The sequence below is a fragment of the Dysidea avara genome, chromosome 7 (genome assembly GCF_963678975.1).
Source record: "Dysidea avara chromosome 7, odDysAvar1.4, whole genome shotgun sequence".
Classification (NCBI taxonomy): Eukaryota; Metazoa; Porifera; class Demospongiae; order Dictyoceratida; family Dysideidae; genus Dysidea; species Dysidea avara.
In genome coordinates, this window is record NC_089278.1 from 18692754 (window position 1) to 18712685 (window position 19932).

At 38.1% G+C, this 19932-nt stretch overlaps 1 protein-coding gene across 2 annotated transcripts in view; it reads right to left on the reverse strand.

The window, feature by feature from the left end:
* Positions 1 to 19932, reverse strand: part of LOC136259675 (uncharacterized) — a 131131-nt gene that overhangs the window by 48424 nt on the left and 62775 nt on the right. For both annotated transcript variants that reach the window (XM_066053178.1, XM_066053177.1), the window contains 9 exons: positions 17790 to 17927; positions 17534 to 17737; positions 15605 to 15742; positions 15351 to 15557; positions 12978 to 13115; positions 12723 to 12929; positions 2374 to 2523; positions 2113 to 2322; positions 304 to 441 (listed from right to left, as the gene is read on the reverse strand). In XM_066053178.1, the coding sequence (XP_065909250.1) occupies positions 304 to 441; positions 2113 to 2322; positions 2374 to 2523; positions 12723 to 12929; positions 12978 to 13115; positions 15351 to 15557; positions 15605 to 15742; positions 17534 to 17737; positions 17790 to 17927 (1530 nt within the window). The remainder of the gene's footprint in view (positions 1 to 303; positions 442 to 2112; positions 2323 to 2373; positions 2524 to 12722; positions 12930 to 12977; positions 13116 to 15350; positions 15558 to 15604; positions 15743 to 17533; positions 17738 to 17789; positions 17928 to 19932) is intronic.

A 19932-nucleotide genomic window follows, 5' to 3' on the forward strand; every position in this document is an offset into this window, starting at 1 on the left:
TGTATAAGGCCATACCAAATTATTCATATGTTTCCATGAACTATTTTCTTTCTACTAGTGGCCTGGCAGGTCAAAACATAAAATATAAAGTATTTCAGCTAAACTTGACTGTTTTATTGGTGTATATGACTGCTCTATTAGAGTATCTCTATCTTTACAGGTGCAGGCACTAAAGCCCTTCTAAAAAATATAGAGATCTTAACACTATTTTTTCATGGCCTTAATGCATTCTACTGTCAAGTTAAGCTTGCTCAAACATGTGGGATTCTTAACAGATCTGGTCACAAATACTTAGATACTCACCGGTAGCCGTGCCATCAACAGTGTTCACTCTCACAGCAAAATCAAATGATAGTGGGTTAGTGATATTCAGTACAACTGTTGCTAAACTGGTTTCTTCAGGATGACTCTGCATTGACTGCTCAAAGCAAATGAAGACAACTGTAGTAAGGAAAATAGTAAACTCAATAGCACCTTCAGGATAATTGAGATGTAGATTGTGCATGAAAACTTTACAGTCACAGCTAAAAAAGAAAATCATGCTACTTAATGTACTGAAACATTTTACTGCTTTCTAGATGTTAACAAGTACACAGAAAAATTTGGAATTTTCAACTAGAGTAGGGACCATAACACATCAATAAAAAGTACTGAAACAAGCTGGAGTAGGCATGATATTAAATCACAGTAAAACAATAAGAAGTGTTATATCCCTACTGTGCATTTCCATTATGGCATCTTGAGCACAGTAGGGATATAACACTTCTTATTGTTTTACTGTGATTTAATATCGTGCCTACTCCAACTTGTTTCAGTACTTTTTATCAATGTGCTATGGTCCCTACTCTAGTTGAAAATTCCAAATATTTCTGTGTACTTGTTTGTTAACTTTTTTTTGTAAATAATTATTAAGACTGGTGAACCCACGCATACCACATCCTGAAATGGCACCGTGTGCCCCAGCTATATCAATTATCATCTGAAAAGTAAAGTATCCATTACGCTTTGTTATCAGCTATTTTCAACTCGTTACACAGCATTTCGGATCAAGAACTGCTTGAAAAGCACCTCTGCAATCCACGCATACACTAAAAGAAAGAAATCGTGCCGCGCACCCCAGTTATATTAATTATCGTCTGAAAAGTGAAATATCTATTACGCTTCGTCGTCTGCTATGTTCAACCCGTTACTCAGCAGTACGAATCAAGAACTGTTCAAAATGCACCTCTGCAACCAAAATAGCCACTACAAAAAATATGGACAATTTCCATTATAAAGGGAAGCCATCATGTGTTACCACCAAATCGATGCTTTTCACTGTCAGCAAAGATGAATAGGGGACACTGGTAAGTCCATGAAGAATGCATTGTAAATACTGTGGTATGCCAAAAGGTACCAGTCAGGCTGAAGCAATGTCGAACAGTGAAAAAATCAAGCCCGTAGCCTTAGCCGTTATCTAGTTACACTTGTCTGAAGGCATTGGGCAGTCAGTCAGTCAGTCAATCAGTCAGTAGACAATTCTGTTAAATAAACTATTTTTAAAATTCTGTAGCAACTTGTTGAAAGCATTTCGGGTCAATCTGAAAGTTTGTTTGGGCTTAGGTTTACCTAACCAATACTGCCTCATTGTCTCAGAGAAAATTGAGGCTGTTTTGGGTGATATTGTTCCGTGGGCCACGTCTACTCCTTTGTGGTCCCTACTATACAGTAACTATCGTACTGTATGATAGTTGGATTGATAGGAACTGATATGTAGACCTATTGTGCCTCACAGTTTCTGTCCATCAAATAAAAACTTATACATAATAGTTGCTTATTTTGCTAAATTGTTTGAAAACATTGCAAAATGGAATACGTGGTTGTTCTGATCAGTAGGACATTCAAATCAAAGATTACGTACTTCACAGACAATCTGACAAAGCAGGTATTACTAACTACTGCAAAGGCTATTATAAATATATTGCATTTAAAGGTACACTCTATTGGCATCATTTACGCCATGAAGCCATTTAAGTTTATGATGTAATATTACCATGTTTTTCCATTAAATAACAAAGTGTACATATTACACAATAAACATTGCAGAGAATTGAGTACATGAGTCTGTCTTACTGGAAATATCAGTGATGTTGCCAACTGCTCTAGTAACACCTGCTGGAACTACATCTCCACTTAATGCTGGTGGTATGGTGACATCAAGATCAAACATTTCTGACTGCTCTGCAATATCATCCATAGTTACTGGTACATTAATTGTAGTACTAGTAGTTCCAGCAGTGAAGGTGGCAGTGATAGGAGTAGAAATGTAGTCCACTCCATTACCTGATCAGTCAACACTAACTAACTAATCAGTCTATGGCACACATCTCTTACCCTCAGCAGATAATGGTGACTGGTCAGATGGCATCACAGTCACACTAATGTCACTGTCTGATGTACCTCCTTCCAACAATAAAGTTACAGGAACAATACCAGATGACTCAGAGCCAGTGAAAACATTTTGAGAAAACTGCACCATTAACACTGCACAGTGATAAAACAGTAAACATGAAGATATCATACAGTATACAGTACTGTAGTAGGGACAGCAATGGTTTGTAATTTCTTGCTGAAAAGCTCCATCAAAAACCAACCTTACAAACTAAACACAATTATGTGACGTCAACTTTTGCAATATAAATTATTCAGAAGAACAAAATATATTAATTAAAAAAATTGCCAAAACTGAAAATTGTCCGCCAGCCTTAGGCTAGAGCCTAAATGATACATTGCACAGCCATCATTTTACACCACATTGTCTAACTCACATCTGGGATGTGCTTTTTGGGGTTCCGATGAGTGTCTGCCTACCTTTCCTCTTTAATTATGCTGCCTGTCAGCTTTGTGCAACAAACCCATATCTTTATTGAGTGAGTATAAGTACCAGTCAGTCAGTCATTCAGTCAGTCAGTCAGTCAGTCAGTCAGTCAGTCAGTCAGTCAGTCAGTCAGTCAGTCAGTCAGTCAGTCAGTCAGTCAGTCAGTCAGTCAGTCAGTCAGTCAGTCAGTCAGTCAGTCAGTCAGTCAGTCAGTCAGTCAGTCAGTCAGTCAGTCAGTCAGTCAGTCAGTCAGTCAGTCAGTCAGTCAGTCAGTCAGTCAGTCAGTCAGTCAGTCAGTCAGTCAGTCAGTCTGTCAGAAAATCCAAATTCTGTAGCAACTTGCTGGGGATGTTTTGGGCTGTTTCATGCATTTGTATAAGTAAACCAATATGTCCATATCCACTAAGACTTTTCTGTAATAGTAATTAACTATCGTTACTACGATGGCTTTTTGTGACAGCATTTTGAAGGGCACTAGGTAGCAACACTGCAATACATCACCAATGGTTTAGATAAGCTGAAATGAGCCATTATAGTAGTATTTACACTATGTCCATTACGTTATGTCCATTATGTGACTTTATGTATCATTCAAGTTGTTATCGTTATGTACCCAAACAGTGGAACGTACAAATTGCTACACAAGTGTTTCATTTAGTTTGGTAGTTATATAAATAATTACTAATGGAAAATAGTCATTTTCTGATATATGCATAAATGCAACATCAGAATAACTAAAAGACAACAACGGTGGTAAAGTATCAATGTAACATTTGGTGACCTGAGTATGTATATGAGGGACAAAGTGAAGGCTGCTAAATCACATAGACCCTGAGCATTGCTGTTGAATTTTCTTTAATTCATTTACAGACAGTACCTCTGCAGCTGCTAAATATAGAAAAAGAACAAAATGTGGCAAAATTGTGGGTATAAAACCTATGTTACATCACTTGTTAGCAACTCAAAAGACACAAATCTCTGATGTTACAAACTGCACTGTCCTATATAGTTTCAGAGTGACCTCTTTAACACATGGGACTTCAAAATCTCATTTTCAGTTACCTTCCATGTACAAACTTTCAAGAGATGTAACTTCTACAGATTTCACAGTTGCATACAGCTATCTGCAAAAATTTCATCCTCAAAAATTAATGACTATCAGGATTAGCTTTATGCTATACTAGTACATTTAAAAATTATTAATTTTAAAATGAAGTGAGGATCCAAGAAATAAAAAGTAGTGAAACAAGAGATGAATGATGGTAATACAGCATAGCTCTGAGAAAATCCCTACATTGGCATGTTACATAAAAATTACATTTTGTTCAATGTCCAAGTAGGGATTTTCCCACAGAGCTACGTATGTTGTAATACTATCATCCATCTCTTGTTTCACTACTTTTTATCACTTAGATCCCTACTTTATTTTATAGTTTTTTATTATAGCTATACAACTATGATATAAACATGTGACTGTTTTATTAGAATATTGAACATGGCTGTTGTATTAAGGTGACTGCTTTATTAGAGTATCTCGAGTGGGCCTCAGCCAACTGGACTATATGCAATATTTAAGGAGTGTGGTCATGACATGCCTTGTTTTTCACCGTGCTACCAATAAAATGCATGTATTCTCAATCGTTATTATAAGTACAGTCATATATAAGTAACGATTCTCATTAATTATCTACGGTACAGCTGCCTAGGTCATTTAGAGATGTGTCCTTTGATCATTATTGGTACAGTTGTACTAGATCATAATAGGGCACGTTGCTCAATTGTAATTGGTCCAGCTAGTTTGTAAACAGTCTTATTGTGCAGGTACAGTGTCTACCAACTGTCTACCAGTAATGTATCAGAATGAGCACTTTATAAATAAATAAATTTGTGGTGTCTAAGTGTTGATACGGAAATGAATACGGTTTCCTAGCATGAAGAAGAAATTGAAGATAAAAGGAAACACAAGATGCAGAGGGCAAGCACTCATCGGAAACACAAAAGGCACATGCCATTGGTGAGTTTGCTATCATGGCAAAGAAAATGGTGGTCATGTGATGTGTTGTTTAGCTTCTAGCTTTGGAACCCATGGTCAGGCTGGCAAGCTGGCAGGCAGACCAAAAATCAGGTGTGGGCAATTTCAATATTAGGGCTTATATATATGGGTTTTGCAGGTTTAACACTATATTGACTTTAGATACACTGAGACTGTTTTGTAAAGATACTTTTTGCCCTTTAAGATGGTTCTAGGGTGGTTTTTAAAGGTGGCATTTTGGTGGGCTCCTAGTATTTTTGTCCTGATCTTTTACATAAATGAGTAGGACTTTATTTGAAACTGGGTATGTTTTTTTTGTAGGCTAAAGTGATATTTGGCATGTATATAGTCAAATTCAAACTAAGGCTTGTTGTAAAAGTATGAATAAAAAGTATAATCATGACCTAAAACCATTGGATGATATACATCTGCAGTGCATGGAGACTCACATGGAATCACTCAATATTGGAGTGATCCCTACTTAAAAGTACTACCGTACTGTTTGATAACAAGTAACCTGAGTGAAAAATGAGTGATTCTCAAAAATTAAACCACTACAATTTTGCTAACCCATAAAAATTCCTTACCTCAAAAATGTGTACATATATGGTAATCAGTAAGTAAAGTATTTCCTTGTACGAGAGCCAAAGTTAAATAAACACCCTTGAGAGTCCAGAACATTATGTAACTGGTCTCAAAATAAGCTTGGAGTATACTATTTGGATGTTATTGTTAGTAGGCTTTATTCTATCCTTTACTACTACTGTTTCTTTCAACCCCATAACTTAAAATTTAGAGCATTCTGAGGAATGAAAAAGGTGCTATAAGAAGCCACATTAGTAAACATAAAATCATGAGGATACATGGTATTCAATTTTGAAATCAAAATAAAGAAAGCACTCAAATTAAGTCCAATTAATCAGAACATATCCAGCCCCTCTGTATACTTTATATTATCATTCAAAGGAATAGACACAAGACTTAATATGTGAGAATTACTGCAGTTTTGCTTTATTTCAGAAAATATTTTATCATAGCCAAGTGGTGAAAACAATGAGAGGAGCACTGATACAAACACACTAGTTGCACTATGATCTAAATTCTCTTATGGTACCAGGCTGCCATCATTAATTTATTCTTTGTTTCCCATCACTGCCCACATCAATTTTTAGGTAGCTGCACTTTTTAATTGCTTGCTTTTAGATCACGTGAATGTACCATTTGTGACTGTATCTGGTCTTATCGTACATGACAGCAGACTTGATTTTTCACCAAGAACACAAAGATACATGAATCAACTATAAGTTTTACAATCAAAATCAGCTAGACTTGGGTGGTCTGCTTTTGCTGGTTGCTTTTTCCAAGCAGAGTGGCAATTTGTATGAGCAGTCTGGGACCCTAATGGAGCTCTGGTCAGCATGAGGATGGCTATGTGTAGCCATAGGCGGATCTGAGGGGGGGCCAAGGGGTGCTGTGCCCCCCCTGGCCTTTCTCTTGCCCCCCTTGGGCTCACAGTTGATACCAGAAACTGGAATCATGCATTCACACTGTATTCAGAAGTATAGAAAGCAAATGGGCAAATAGAAGACAACAATTGTAAATGTACACAGTTATACTGTACATTGTAAAGAAAGTGAGACATATAAGTTTGAATTTTTGCGCCAAGATCGAGATAGCTACTCTAATAGAACAGTCACGATTGTAATGTCATTACAATACTAGCTATAGCTACACCTTATTTCTATTTAGCACACTTTACCATCAAACAGGTTTTATCTCAGATAGGCTAACTAATCTTTATATGCATTGTAAGCATACACTTTGTTAGCTAAATGCTATCAAAAATGCTCCCAAATTCAAACCTAGGAGGTCTAATTTAAAAAAATTTTTCACCAACTACAATCTTACAACTGTATGTCTATCATTCATCCAGCTATACTGAATACAGTTATGCAACTGAATATAACTTGTGTACTAGAATTCCTTTTAGTGGAATAAACACTTTTGTACACTAAAACTTTTGCCCCCCCTTGGCCCCCCCTGACAATGCCTCCTAGATCCGCCTATGTGTGTAGCTATACATCTCTGTGGTATTGAATAAAGACCTGTGCTGTAAATGTGACCTAATTTTAGAAAACCATCAATATAAGTACATTTGTTTTATTGGTTCTTTGTTGTCTATAGGGACAGAAGAATGGACTGGCTAAGTTTCAGCTTCAATACAGCACTAGACAGCCGGACAAGCAAATTAATAAATTGATATGTACAGAAACTATCAAGAAAATAATCTACAGGCACTTACATAAGCCATCATAACTTACTGATACAATGCATACAGAATTGAATCTTGACTAATTTGTGGTCTCCATGAATTTGTAAATCCACCAAGGTATAATTTTTTTCCCAAGAAAAGCACAAATTCACTGAAATAAAGTGTTTAAGTTATTAAACACAGTTAATGTTGTGAAGCGTAGGCTGCGCAAGTACCCAAAATATTAGCATGCAACAGTGGGCTCTAATAAGAACAACGCATGTGCAACAAAGTGAGCAGAACACGTTGGCAGTAATTTATACCTGTTGTAACAAATCTTGCCAGTTACAGTGGCTTTTAATCTTCAAGATGAATACTCGTAGTTCTCGCCGGCTGAGGAAAGGGAGGGTCGTCGTCCTTGGGAAGGTCGACTGCTGGATTGAGCAAGCGAAGAGCTTTGTCACGCCGGAGGAAGGGCCGCCTAAAGGAACAAGTATTCCGGACAAGACGACGACGCGACAAGATGCGATACTACAATGCTAGTAGCCACCTTCAGGGTCGTTTCTACAAGTTGCTTACCTTGGCCCACGCACGGTGTCACTGTCGCCTGGGACAGCTCTGACGCCGCTGGACTCAATACCAACAGTAACTACAGCTCCACCTCATACCACAGCCAGTTCGTCGGACGCCACCTAATCAACAAAAATGCAGGGAAATCACGTGGTGGGCATCAATCAGAATCTTCGAGGACAAACACCACGACTATCGCGAAACAGCCTCAAACAAGATGCTGCATCGGGTAAGCAACAGTATAACACCAATTGGTGTACTAGTATAATCTTGCACACTGTCCCCACACACACTGTATATATTTGCATACAATCAGTGGGGATGTACCGGTACATCGTATCAGTGGCCAATATGGCGATTTTGTCTTTTGCCAATATCGGTTGGTCTCAATATAGCCGCCAAAATCAATATAATATACCGAAATAGTCTTTGCCATGGTAAAGCCGCATTATACCCTCTGTTATATAGCAAACAAAGCTGGGGAAACAGTAGTTTTATCCATGGGATGAATAAACTAGAAACACAGCTTGAAACAACCAGCCATCTCTACAAGCCATTAAAAATACGGAGTGATTTGGACTTATCTTGGTGGGAGCACGCACTAAATAATAATAAAAAAATAAACTTGTGGGTGCCTCACGGTCTGGGCTGTTAATTGAGGCCACACCACCACAGGCAATCAACCATTGGCAGTGATTGTTAGGACTTGGAACTACTTACTAAGTGTATCTTATGGCAAGTTAAAGTTTCTCAGTTTCCTCTAATCTAAATGTATAGCTACACTTTATTATATTAGGTCGGTATTGGTGTTCTGACTCAGTATATCGCTTTATATTGGATCGGTTCAGAAATTTCTCTATTGGTACACCTCCAGTAAAATGTAAAATAATAAGAGTTGCTTTGTAAAAACAACAACACAAACACATGGTTATCATAAATTGTATGTTGAAAAGCAGCCAAGTACATGTTAGAACTTTGCATAGTAGTTTCACGGTGTTGTGCCAGCTTCTTGCACACCATACCCCCTTGAGTCTTATAATAGTCCCAAAGAAAAGTCCATTTTATTGTCATTAAAGGAAACTTCAACCTATACATCTTCAACAGGAATTGTTTCAAAACACAGTGCTTGCTCTAATGTGTACATGATACAGTGTCTTCGTCATATATCTGTAGTGCTATGGTTAGGATCTGTTCCACAACTTTGCCAGGCAATTGGTATGGGGCACACCATTGGGTTGTTAGTTGCATGTTAGTTTGCGTGTACATTATGTCTTCCTAATGTTTATGTTGTCACACTTGCTTGATATGTATGTCGTCACCATTGTTTGTCCGTATATCAACGTATGTCACTGCCACTGCTTGTTTTGTATGTCACCGTTGCTCAGCTTGCACATCATCATCATCATCTTCTGTATGCTGCAAGCATAGCTTATCTTGCATATTACTAGATGTTGCCACCATCATCATTTCTGCACATTGCATGGTCTAAATAAATAACCTTGATGCTTGGGGGGGTAGATCACGATATACATAATACATATCATGACCTACCTATGGCCTCTATTGTAAAGAGTTTAGGACAGAGACGCTTCTCTGCTCTAAACTCTTTCATTACCCAAGCATCAATAAACCAAAAGTACTTCCTACTTTGGCCCCGCTGGAATTACATAACCTTGCCTAGGCCATATACCATGGCAGATGAGGCCCCCTGGAACTTACCAAACCCCCTCCTCAATCAATGGATTGCTGGAGGTGAAGAATGAAGATCCGAGGAACAGAGCATGTAAATAGGTGAGTGGTAGTGTAACTAAACATTAAGTTTAAGTTATTAAACACAGTTAATGTTGTGAAGCGTAGGCTGCGCAAGTACCCAAAATATTAGCATGCAACAGTGGGCTCTAATAAGAACAACGCATGCGCAACAAAGTGAGCAGAACACGTTGGCAGTAATTCATACCTGTTGTAACAAATCTTCCCACCCTGTCCCTACCCACTGAACAGTTCACAAACTTCACTACACACAGGTACTCTATGTTAATTGGCATGGTATGCTGGCAGTTAAAAATTCTAGTCAGTATCCCATTGTCAATAGTGGTACTTACATACATATGTAGTGTAAGCAGTAGGGCTGAGCGATACTGCCATTTTGGTATCACGATTGATACTAAAGCCACTATTCACGATACTGAATAGTTCACGATACTTACAAATAAGTCAATCATAGCTGATGCTACATAGCATATTGCTCAGCATTCCTGCAGGAGGTGATAACAAACTAGCCACTATCATCCTTGTTTACAGTAACAGTTATTGTAACACATGCTTTGAGGTTGTTATGGTGTTCACACCTCTCTGCAGGGGAAACCAGATGGGTGGACTTTATCATTTACAAGAATTCTTAGCCTAGTACTGCATAACAAATGGATTTTTAATGACAGTAATGTACAGGCATGGTATCACGATAGTTAATAACAAAATATCGTGATATCGATACTTTCAAAACATCGCGATATATCGCTAAAATGGTAGTATTGCTCAGCCCTAGTAAGCAGTGGAGCAAGCTAAGTAGACACATAATGTTGTTGTTGTTGTACTCTAAACATTTACATGAAAGACTGTACTATCATATGCATTTTGTTGAGAGTTCTTCAGCTGTAGGTCTGACTGGATTCCTTCACTGTGCCAGCCTGGATTCCTTCACCGTGCCAGCTGCTACCACAAGTAGAGATTGCTATTAAGGGATGCTCGCAGTTCAAATCTTTGTCAGGAGAGATGCTCTTTTATCCTGCCTGCAGTCACAGACAAGCCCCTCCAGTTCAGAGCGCCATCAGGAAATTGGGTTGCTAACAGCTGCTTGCCTCTCCCATCCAGATCAGTATCAGGAGACGCTCTCCCAACCAGATTACTAGCTGAAGATGCTCTCCCATCCAGATCATTATTAGGAGACGCTCTCCCATTCAAACTGCCAACTAGAGATGCTCTCCCAACCAGATTGCTAGCCGGAGATGCTCTCCCATCCAGATCACTACCAGGAGACGCTCTCCCAACCAGATCACTAGCTGAAGATGCTCTCCCATCCAGATCATTATTAGGAGACACTCTCCCATTCAAATTGCCAACTAGAGACTCTCTCCCAACCAGATCACTAGCTGAAGATGCTCTCCCATCCAGATCAGTATTAGGAGAAGCTCTCTCATTCAAATTGCTAACTAGAGATGCACTCCCAACCAGATTGCTAGCTGGAGACGCTTTCCCATCTAGATCAGTATTAGGAGACACCCTCCCATCCACAAGAAGACACTCTCTGTCATGAGCACTATCAAACATTTCCCAGCTATAGAGTACCAACCAGCTAACCACCATAGAGAGACCTCAGTGCTACTATCACGTGTCAATGCTATTTCACACAGTGCCACTCTCAACAGTGGATATTAACAACTCTGAAAAAAACTGTCACGTCCTGACCATTGTACCACCTGCGCACAGGTGTTGATGCTGTCATCACAATCTGGCACCTACACATAGGTGTTGATGCTGTCATCACAATCTGGCACCTGCGCACAGGTGTTTGATGCTGTCATCACAATCTGGCACCTGCGCACAGGTGTTGATGCTGTCACCACAATCTGGCATCTGCACACAGGTGTTGATGCTGTCACAATCTGGCTAAAGCCACGTGACACAAATTAGTGGTGACCCGCAGGTCAACACATCACCTACTGCTGCTATAAGCAGTTCGTCCATTCTCCTTAGAGGAGTCTGAGACAGCCAGGGGGCCTCACTTAGGATATCTGCCTTATCCACTAGGTTCTCCCGTTTGCCTCTATTGTAAAGAGTTTAGGACAGAGACGCTTCTCTGCTCTAAACTCTTTCATTACCCAAGCATCAATAAACCAAAAGTACTTCCTACTTTGGCCCCGCTGGAATTACATAACCTTGCCTAGGCCATATACCATGGCAGATGAGGCCCCCTGGCACTTACCAAACCCCCTCCTCAATCAATGGATTGCTGGAGGTGAAGAATGAAGATCCGAGGAACAGAGCACGTAAATAGGTGAGTGGTAGTGTAACTAAACATTAAGAAAGATCATTGGTAAATTCTTTCATCACTGTAATGTAAACAAATGTCTATAACTCAGAAACCCTCTCAAGTATGGAAATTAAACAAGGATTTTTGAACTTCCTGTGAACAAGCAAACATGATGATTCCTTTATCCATTGGAGTGTTAATTCACTAGCCAGTAAGGCAACAAAAACTTGCATAATTTTTTTTGGAGCTTGCGTTTTTTACCTAAATGCAAAAGTATTATTGTGCGTAGATGGACAGTTTCCTAAATTTGGTCGCAAATGTCTTTACATTTTAGCCAGTTTTGAGATCTGAATGACCCATAACATGACTTAATTTATCCCTAAACCTTTCTTTTTACCTTTTTAAAACAGCCTCGTACCCTCCTCTGGCCCCCATCACCCACCCCTTTTGGAACTCGCTTGATACAGTTAACATCAAGCTAAAAACTATCTAAAATGGTGGGAAAATTAGCTGTTGGCCTTGTACAGTGGATGCTCTGGAGGGAAAGGAATTGGTATAAAACATGTGAAAAATTGGTACATGTAGCTGCAACCATTGGCGAGCTACAACACACTAAATACTTAAAACTGGCATTTCTCCAATATAGGCGATAAGACCAGTTTCCCACACTGTCTATGGAGGCCAAATATCATGGTAAATGTAATACTGTGCACATAAATATAATAAAAGAATAATGAAGGGGTTGGATCCTTCCACTTTTGTTTCACAGGGCATATAGCCCTTGGTTGAGATATTCTAATAGAGCAGTCATATGCTCTAATAAAACAGTCAAGTATAACTGAAAGCAATGATCTCTTCATGTCCACATCTGGTTTTCAGTACAGAGGGACAGGAAACAAATAAAATTTCCTTGGTTACTGTATGACATCAGACGTTTGGGTAACATTGTGATTTTGATACAGTGTGTACATAAATTTCTCACCATCATCATCCACTATAGTAACTGTAGTTTGACCAATACTACCACGAGTGACACCATTGGGTAATGTACTACGCATGATAGTAAGAGTAAAGTCTTCATCAACTTCCAATATATTATCATTATTGATTGGAATATTAAATGGAACACTAGTCACTCCAACAGGAAATGTGACAGCAAATGGTCCAGAATTATAATCAATACCTCCTCCTGTAATATAACTATTGTAACACTGTGTGATAAATTTATTTTACTTACCAGTAGCACTATTTGCATTATCTCTAACTTGTACGGTAATATCGGTTGATGATGGGTTACTGAGAACTAGTACAAGTTGAGCTAGTCCATCATCTTCATCAACACTGTATGTTGACTGGTTGAAAGTGACAGTGATTTCTAAACAAATAAAATTTACTAAATATAAATCCACTAAACAACATGGTAATGTGTCATGTGATCAAGAAAGCCAACTTGTTGTAACAGTATGCTGTTAACATTTAGAAAATGGTATACTGTACATAACATCCTTCGATCTTTGTGACTAATTGCATGATTCCAAAGCTTTGGCCTTGATACTTCCTTTAAACTTTTTTTCCCTTTACTACAGGAATTGTCATGGTTATTATGCATTTACGAAGAAATCAAGATGAATTTTAGAGGTGCGTATATCCCGATGATAGATTCGACTCAAATTACAAATGGGAGGTGCCCTACCCTGAGGAAGTCAGAAATGGTTAATTACTGTTCAAGTACTATCAAGCTACAGATGCATTTTCTTGGTTCCATAAAACAAGTATGATACCCACCTGCACCGACTGTACTTGGCCGCACAACACACTTGATATAAGCTTTTCAAAATATTTTTGTAATACCCTAATAGAGCACACATTCTTTCTGAGCCCTTTAATACAACACATATAGAATGTTCTAGAATTTCCACTGATAGATCTATGAGTTATCATTCTTGTGTACTAACCATAACTTTCATTTATAAGGTAGAAATTAAGTGAGGTAAGCAACTGACAGCAGTGGCAGAGTAGTAAAACGATAGAATATATAGGTGTGGAGGTCCCTGGTTTGAAACCTGGAGAAATTTTGTTTTCTGACATTTTTACAGATGTTTTTTTGCTTCTCAGTGACCGTTCTATTAGAGTATCTTGATCACAATTTTTGTGCTTGATTTTGCTTTATATCTCCTTAGCTAATACTTTCAGTACTTTCAAGCCACAAAAGGTTTGCACTATGATAGTAACTTCATGTACAGACTGACTGTCAAGCTATTCCATCAAGCAGATTACCTGCAGGCGTGACAACAAATCACTTTTGCAATTTTCAAAATCATGCATAATTCCATTGTTCTTACTTTGATCTGTACAAAAATTGTACTGTAAATGTGCTGCATTCTGCCTGCCAAGTTTGAAGTCAATTGACTAATTAGTTATAGCAAGTGGAGTGAAAAGAAAAAAAAAGATGAAGAATAATACGAAGAAAATAAGATGAACTTTGAAGGCGCATATATCTCAGTGATGGCTGGCAGGTTCAACTCAAATTTGGAATAGGAGGTGCCCTACTCCAAGGCAATTACCACAGCAAAACTGGTTAATTTTTGTTCAGGCACCTTGAGCTACAAATACGTGAAATCAGCATTTTATTGGTTTCTGTAAAAAACACACTTGTCTGTCGCACGTCCGCACTAGCTGTATTTGGTCGCATGACACACTATCGTGTGTCCTGATTCTTAATCTCAGTCAACCTTTTAAAAAGTTTAATGTTTTCTAGTCTGCACTGGCTTGGATGATGATTGTACTGGCAGGGGTGATTGCTCACCCACTGCAGGATACAGTATTAGTCTGCAATAAGCATGACAGCCCCGCCCCATTCCCAGGTGAGTTATACATATACATACTTGTCTGCTACCAGGCAAGTACTAAAAAATGAGTTTGATTAGGGATCAAAGAAATAAAAAGTAGTGAAGCAAGGGAAGTCAACTAGTTACACCTGTAGTTATACTGGCAGACATTTAATATCTACTTCAGTCTATACCCATGACTGAATTAGGGATTAAATTCCTCTAGAACACATGTTTTAAGGTGTAGCTAAGCAACTTCCCTTGTTTCACTATTTAATTTTCTATGAATCAGACTGTAATTACCAATTGTTCGTGTATATTTACTTATCACTGATGAACCCACACATACTACATCAAAAGAAAGAAGAGTACCAGACTTAAAGTTTTGTCTGAGCATATGCTACTGAAAAGTAAGGTAATTATTATGCTTTGTTTTCAGCTATGTTCAGCCATCACAAAAGACAAAAAACAGTATGAGAAGCACCTCTGCAATCAAACTAGTCACTACAGAATACAATTCCCATTACAAATGCAGGGAAGCTATGACACTTTGTGCTAACAGTAAAGAAAAATGGGAGACACAAATGAGGACAACAGTAAGTTCATGATGCATGCATTGTACATACTGTTGAATGCCACAAGGCACCTAAAGTGACATCTAAGAATAAAACAATCAAGCCCATAGTTTTAAACATTATTGAGTTGTGCTTGTATGAAGGTATCAGGCAGTTAGTTAGTCAGTCAGCAAAAATTCCACTGAATATATATATAATGCTGCTTACCATCATCATTTCCAATAATCACTGTAGCTTCATGAGGGTCAACAACGATAACACGATCAGGTAGTGAAGAATGGATAATAGTGACATTAAATGTTTCAACATTTTCCAATGTATTATCATCATTTATTGGAACACTAAATGGTGCACTAGTCTGTCCAGCAGTAAATGTGACAGTGTATGGTCCAGAATTATAATCAATACCTCCTCCTGTGGGGCACATTATGATTACAAATCACTGAAGGAATTAAACTCACCAAAAGCTGTAATGTTTTTATTTGACACTTGTACAGTAATATCAGTTGATGATGGGTTACTGAGAACTAGTACAGGTTGTGCTGATCGAGCATCTTCATTAATACTGTATGTTGACTGATTGAAGGATATGGTAATAGCTGAAAGCAGAACAGATTGCATTTGCAATGAACAAATAGTTTGTGTTGTCTACATACATTATACAGCAATTGCAATTAAACTCACTGATGATTACTGTTAAAGCACACAGCTACAATCCCTGGCATATGGTGCACATATATTTAACGCATATATACAGTATGGATGTGTGTGTGTGTGCGTGTGTGCGTGTGTGTATGCGCACGTGTGTATATGTGTGTGTATGTAGGTATGTATGTATGTATGTACATGTATGCATGCATGTAATCAATCCAGTCACTATGGAAATTGTCATTAAACACACACTAGACTATCAATTACTGGGAAGCAAATGGTTATTCCACTTTGTTTTCTACCCATTATATGGTGTTACAATTAAAGAACAGTATGAGAAGTGCCTCTGCTATCAATCCACTCACTATGGAAATTACAATCAATTCTCATAACAGCCAGCTTGCACTGAAGCCACTGCATGTTGCTGCAAATCAATACTGTACTTTTGAGGCAGTGGAGAAACAAATAGGACACAAAGTAGGAAAAGTATAAGTCCATGATGCATGCATTGTAGCTGCTGCAGTTGTAAAAAGGCATGTCTTGAGCCAAACAGGCATGTCTTGAGCTACTATCCGGGGGCATGTCACTATTTCATATCAGTTTCACTGTACTAGCTTACGAATACAGCTAGACCAATTGTAACAGGGTGTGTCATCATAATTGAGTAAATAGATTGTTAAGGGGTGTGGTCTTGGTGCTTGATCATTATTAATCAACCAAGATTGCATTAATAGGTGTGCTATCGTAAAGTTACAAGTATCTACCAAGTGTAAACACTTAAATAAGTTTGTGGCATCTTATGCTGCTCAAAGAAAGTGTTGATAGGGAAAATCAATGTCTCAATAAAGGACAAAGACCAGAAGATAAAAGGCACAGAGAGCACACACTCATTGGAACCCCAAATGGCACATGCCACTGGTGAGTTTGTTATTATGGCGTAAAATGGTGGCCATGCACTGCTTCATTTGGCCTCCATCCTTGCAATTGTGGTCAGGCAGGCGGGCAGGTGGGTGGGCAGGCAGGCAGGCAGGCAGGCAGGCAGGCAGGCAGGCAGGCAGGCAGGCAGGCAGGCAGGCAGGCAGGCAGGCAGGCAGGCAGGTAGACAGGCAGGCAGAGGCAGGCTGGCAGACGAAATTCAAGTTTTTGTGCTTTTTCAAGAATTCTATGTCCAGCCGCCTGTGAGTGTTTTCTTATTTTTAATGCTGTATTATTCTATAAAGGTGATTTTTTCTCTGTAAGATGTCTCTACGATGATTTTTAAAGACGGAATTTTAGGTGGCACGCTTCACGTTTGGGCGGAACCCTATTATTTAACAATAGAATGACTCACTATCATCATCCACTATAGTAACTGTAGATTGACCAGTACTAAGATGTGTAACGCGATTGGGTAATGTGCCACTTCTAATAGTGAGAGTAAAGTCTTCATCATTTTCCATTATGTCATCCTCATTTATTGGAACAACCAAGCTGTGAAAGTGTGCAGCCCTTCAAAAATGGGTGAAAGAGCTGTGAAATCAAAAGTGGCGGCCAAGAAATGGCTGCAATGATGCTAATGCTAATAATTTTTAATTATCACACCATCAAAATGATTAGTATTAGACATTGTAGTTGATGTCACAACTTTTCGCCCTAGCTTTTTGGAGGACACACCTTTTTCACAACTTGGCTATTTTAGTATAGATAAAAATACACACACGTACATACACACACTTACACACACACACATACATACATACCATCATCGTTCACTATGGTCACAGTAGCTATGCCATGACTACCAGTAGTAACATCGGTTGGAAGCAAGTTTGGATCAATAGTGACACTAAAGGTCTTATTGGTTTCAAATATGCTGTTATCATTTATTAGAATACCAAATGAAGCAATGGTTTCTCCAGCAAAAAACGTGGTAATGTATGGTCCAAAGCCATAATCAACACCTCCTATGATATTATCATTACTATTAACATTTTATGACAATATCACCTTACTTACTAGTGGCAGTATTCTGAGTATCACTAACTTGTACAATAAAATCAGTTGATGATGGGTTACTGAGAACTAGTACAAGTTGTGCTGTTCCAGCATCTTCACCAACACTGTATGTTGACTGGTTGAAGGATATGGTAATAGCTGTATGTAAATGGAATTAGTATCTTTATTAGCACTGTGAATGAACATTATTCTTACTAAAACACTGCAAAAAAGTTGGTGTCATAACTGTCAAGGCTTTGCACTTGTATACTTACCAAAACAATTCACAATCAATTGATAGTGTGAGGTCTATGACATCATAAGTTCACTATACATTGAAGCAATTAGATTTTTCATGTAGCATACATTTTCTTATGTGTACTTAAATTTAGTAAAATAGGGCTTATGTACATGATGGGTTTTTGTTCAGCCAGTCACATATACAGCCTTAGCAGTAATGGGTCATTCCATACCAAATCAACAAAAAAAAATCCCGAACCCTTTCGATTTTCATGAAATTTGGCATAGACATGGACTCTACTAAGAAACTTTCTCACACCAAAATTTGGCCAATTCTATTGATCTCCCTTTACGATATGACCACTCCAAGTTTATTACAAAATTCTACACTAGTTTAATAAAATGGCCATAACTTTGACAGTGATTATCACAAAACCTTTCTGTTTAGATTTTTGGAATGCTTATTACATTCTCTTTCAAGTGATATATAATTCATTATAATTACTCGAAGGAAAAAGTAAAACCACAAAAATGTGACTTTTTCCTTTGATCTTACTTTTTTCAAAAATGGATATTTCAATTACTTTCATTTTTTGTTCAACTATTCTTCTAATACCCTTCTTTCATGACAGTAAGTGTGAAGTTGGGATGGCAAGTAGATCATGAATTATGAGATATGGCATGATATAGGACAAGGAGTAGAAGAACGTTTTGTAGAACTGGGTAAACATGGTAAACAAGAGTAAATCTGGATGAACATAAGTAAACATGGGTAAGCGTGGGTAAACATAAGTAAACATGGGTAGACACAGGTAAACATGAGTAAACACAGGTAAACATGGATAAACACGGGTAAACACAGGTAAACATGGGTAAACATGATTATAAACAAGGGTAGTGTTTCATAATAGATCTAAGATTGAGGTATGGCATGATATAGGACAAGGTGTAGAAAATGTTATGGTAAACACTGCTCACTCATGGTTAGCCTTAGTCTTGTTTATAATACCTGTTGCATACCTGTGTTTATTTACCCTTGCTTACGCAAGCGTATACTCATGTTTTACCCATGTTTACCTGTGTTTACCCATGTTTTTACCCGTGTTTACCTGTGTTTAATGGTGTTTACCTGTGTTTACCCGTGTATACCCATGTTTACCTGTGTTTACCCATGTTTACTTGTGTGTATCCATGTTTACCTGTGTTTACCCATATTTACCCATGTGTATACCCATGTTTACCTATGTTTACCCATGTTTACCTGTGTTTACCCATGTTTAGCTGTGTTTACTTGTGTATACCCATGTTTACCTATGAGTATTCATGTGCTTACCAAGTTTACTTATGTTCACCCATATTCTTGTTTACCATGTTTACCCAGTTGTACAAAATGTTCTTCTACAGGGGTAAACAAAGGTAGTGTACAAAAGTTAGTGCACAAATCATAATCATATAGATTTATGTAACCATGTTTACCTTGTTTACCTTGTTTACCCAGAAAATATTAATGTAGTTAAAATTTTGGTCCTATATCATGCCACATATGGAGATGAATTATGGCTACATACGTAATTTTACATGCTACCGGGGGTATAAGTATGAACACTACTATACCAATACAAACTTTTAAATTAAATTATAGTATGGAATCTCATCAGAATGTGGCCAAGTTGCAATACACATACAGTTGGAGGCATAGTATAGAAGTATCATAAGGTGATTAAACAGAAGTGTCAATACTCTCCATTTCTGAAGCTACACCAATATCCCCTATAGTTATACATATCGATGCAGTTATGATAACAACATGATTTTAGTGCAAACACCATCAGGAGTTCATAATAGAGATTTTATGAACTCCTGATGCCAAGTTGGAGGAGGGTAAATCATTCCTCATTCACCAAATTCACCAATTTTTCAGCTA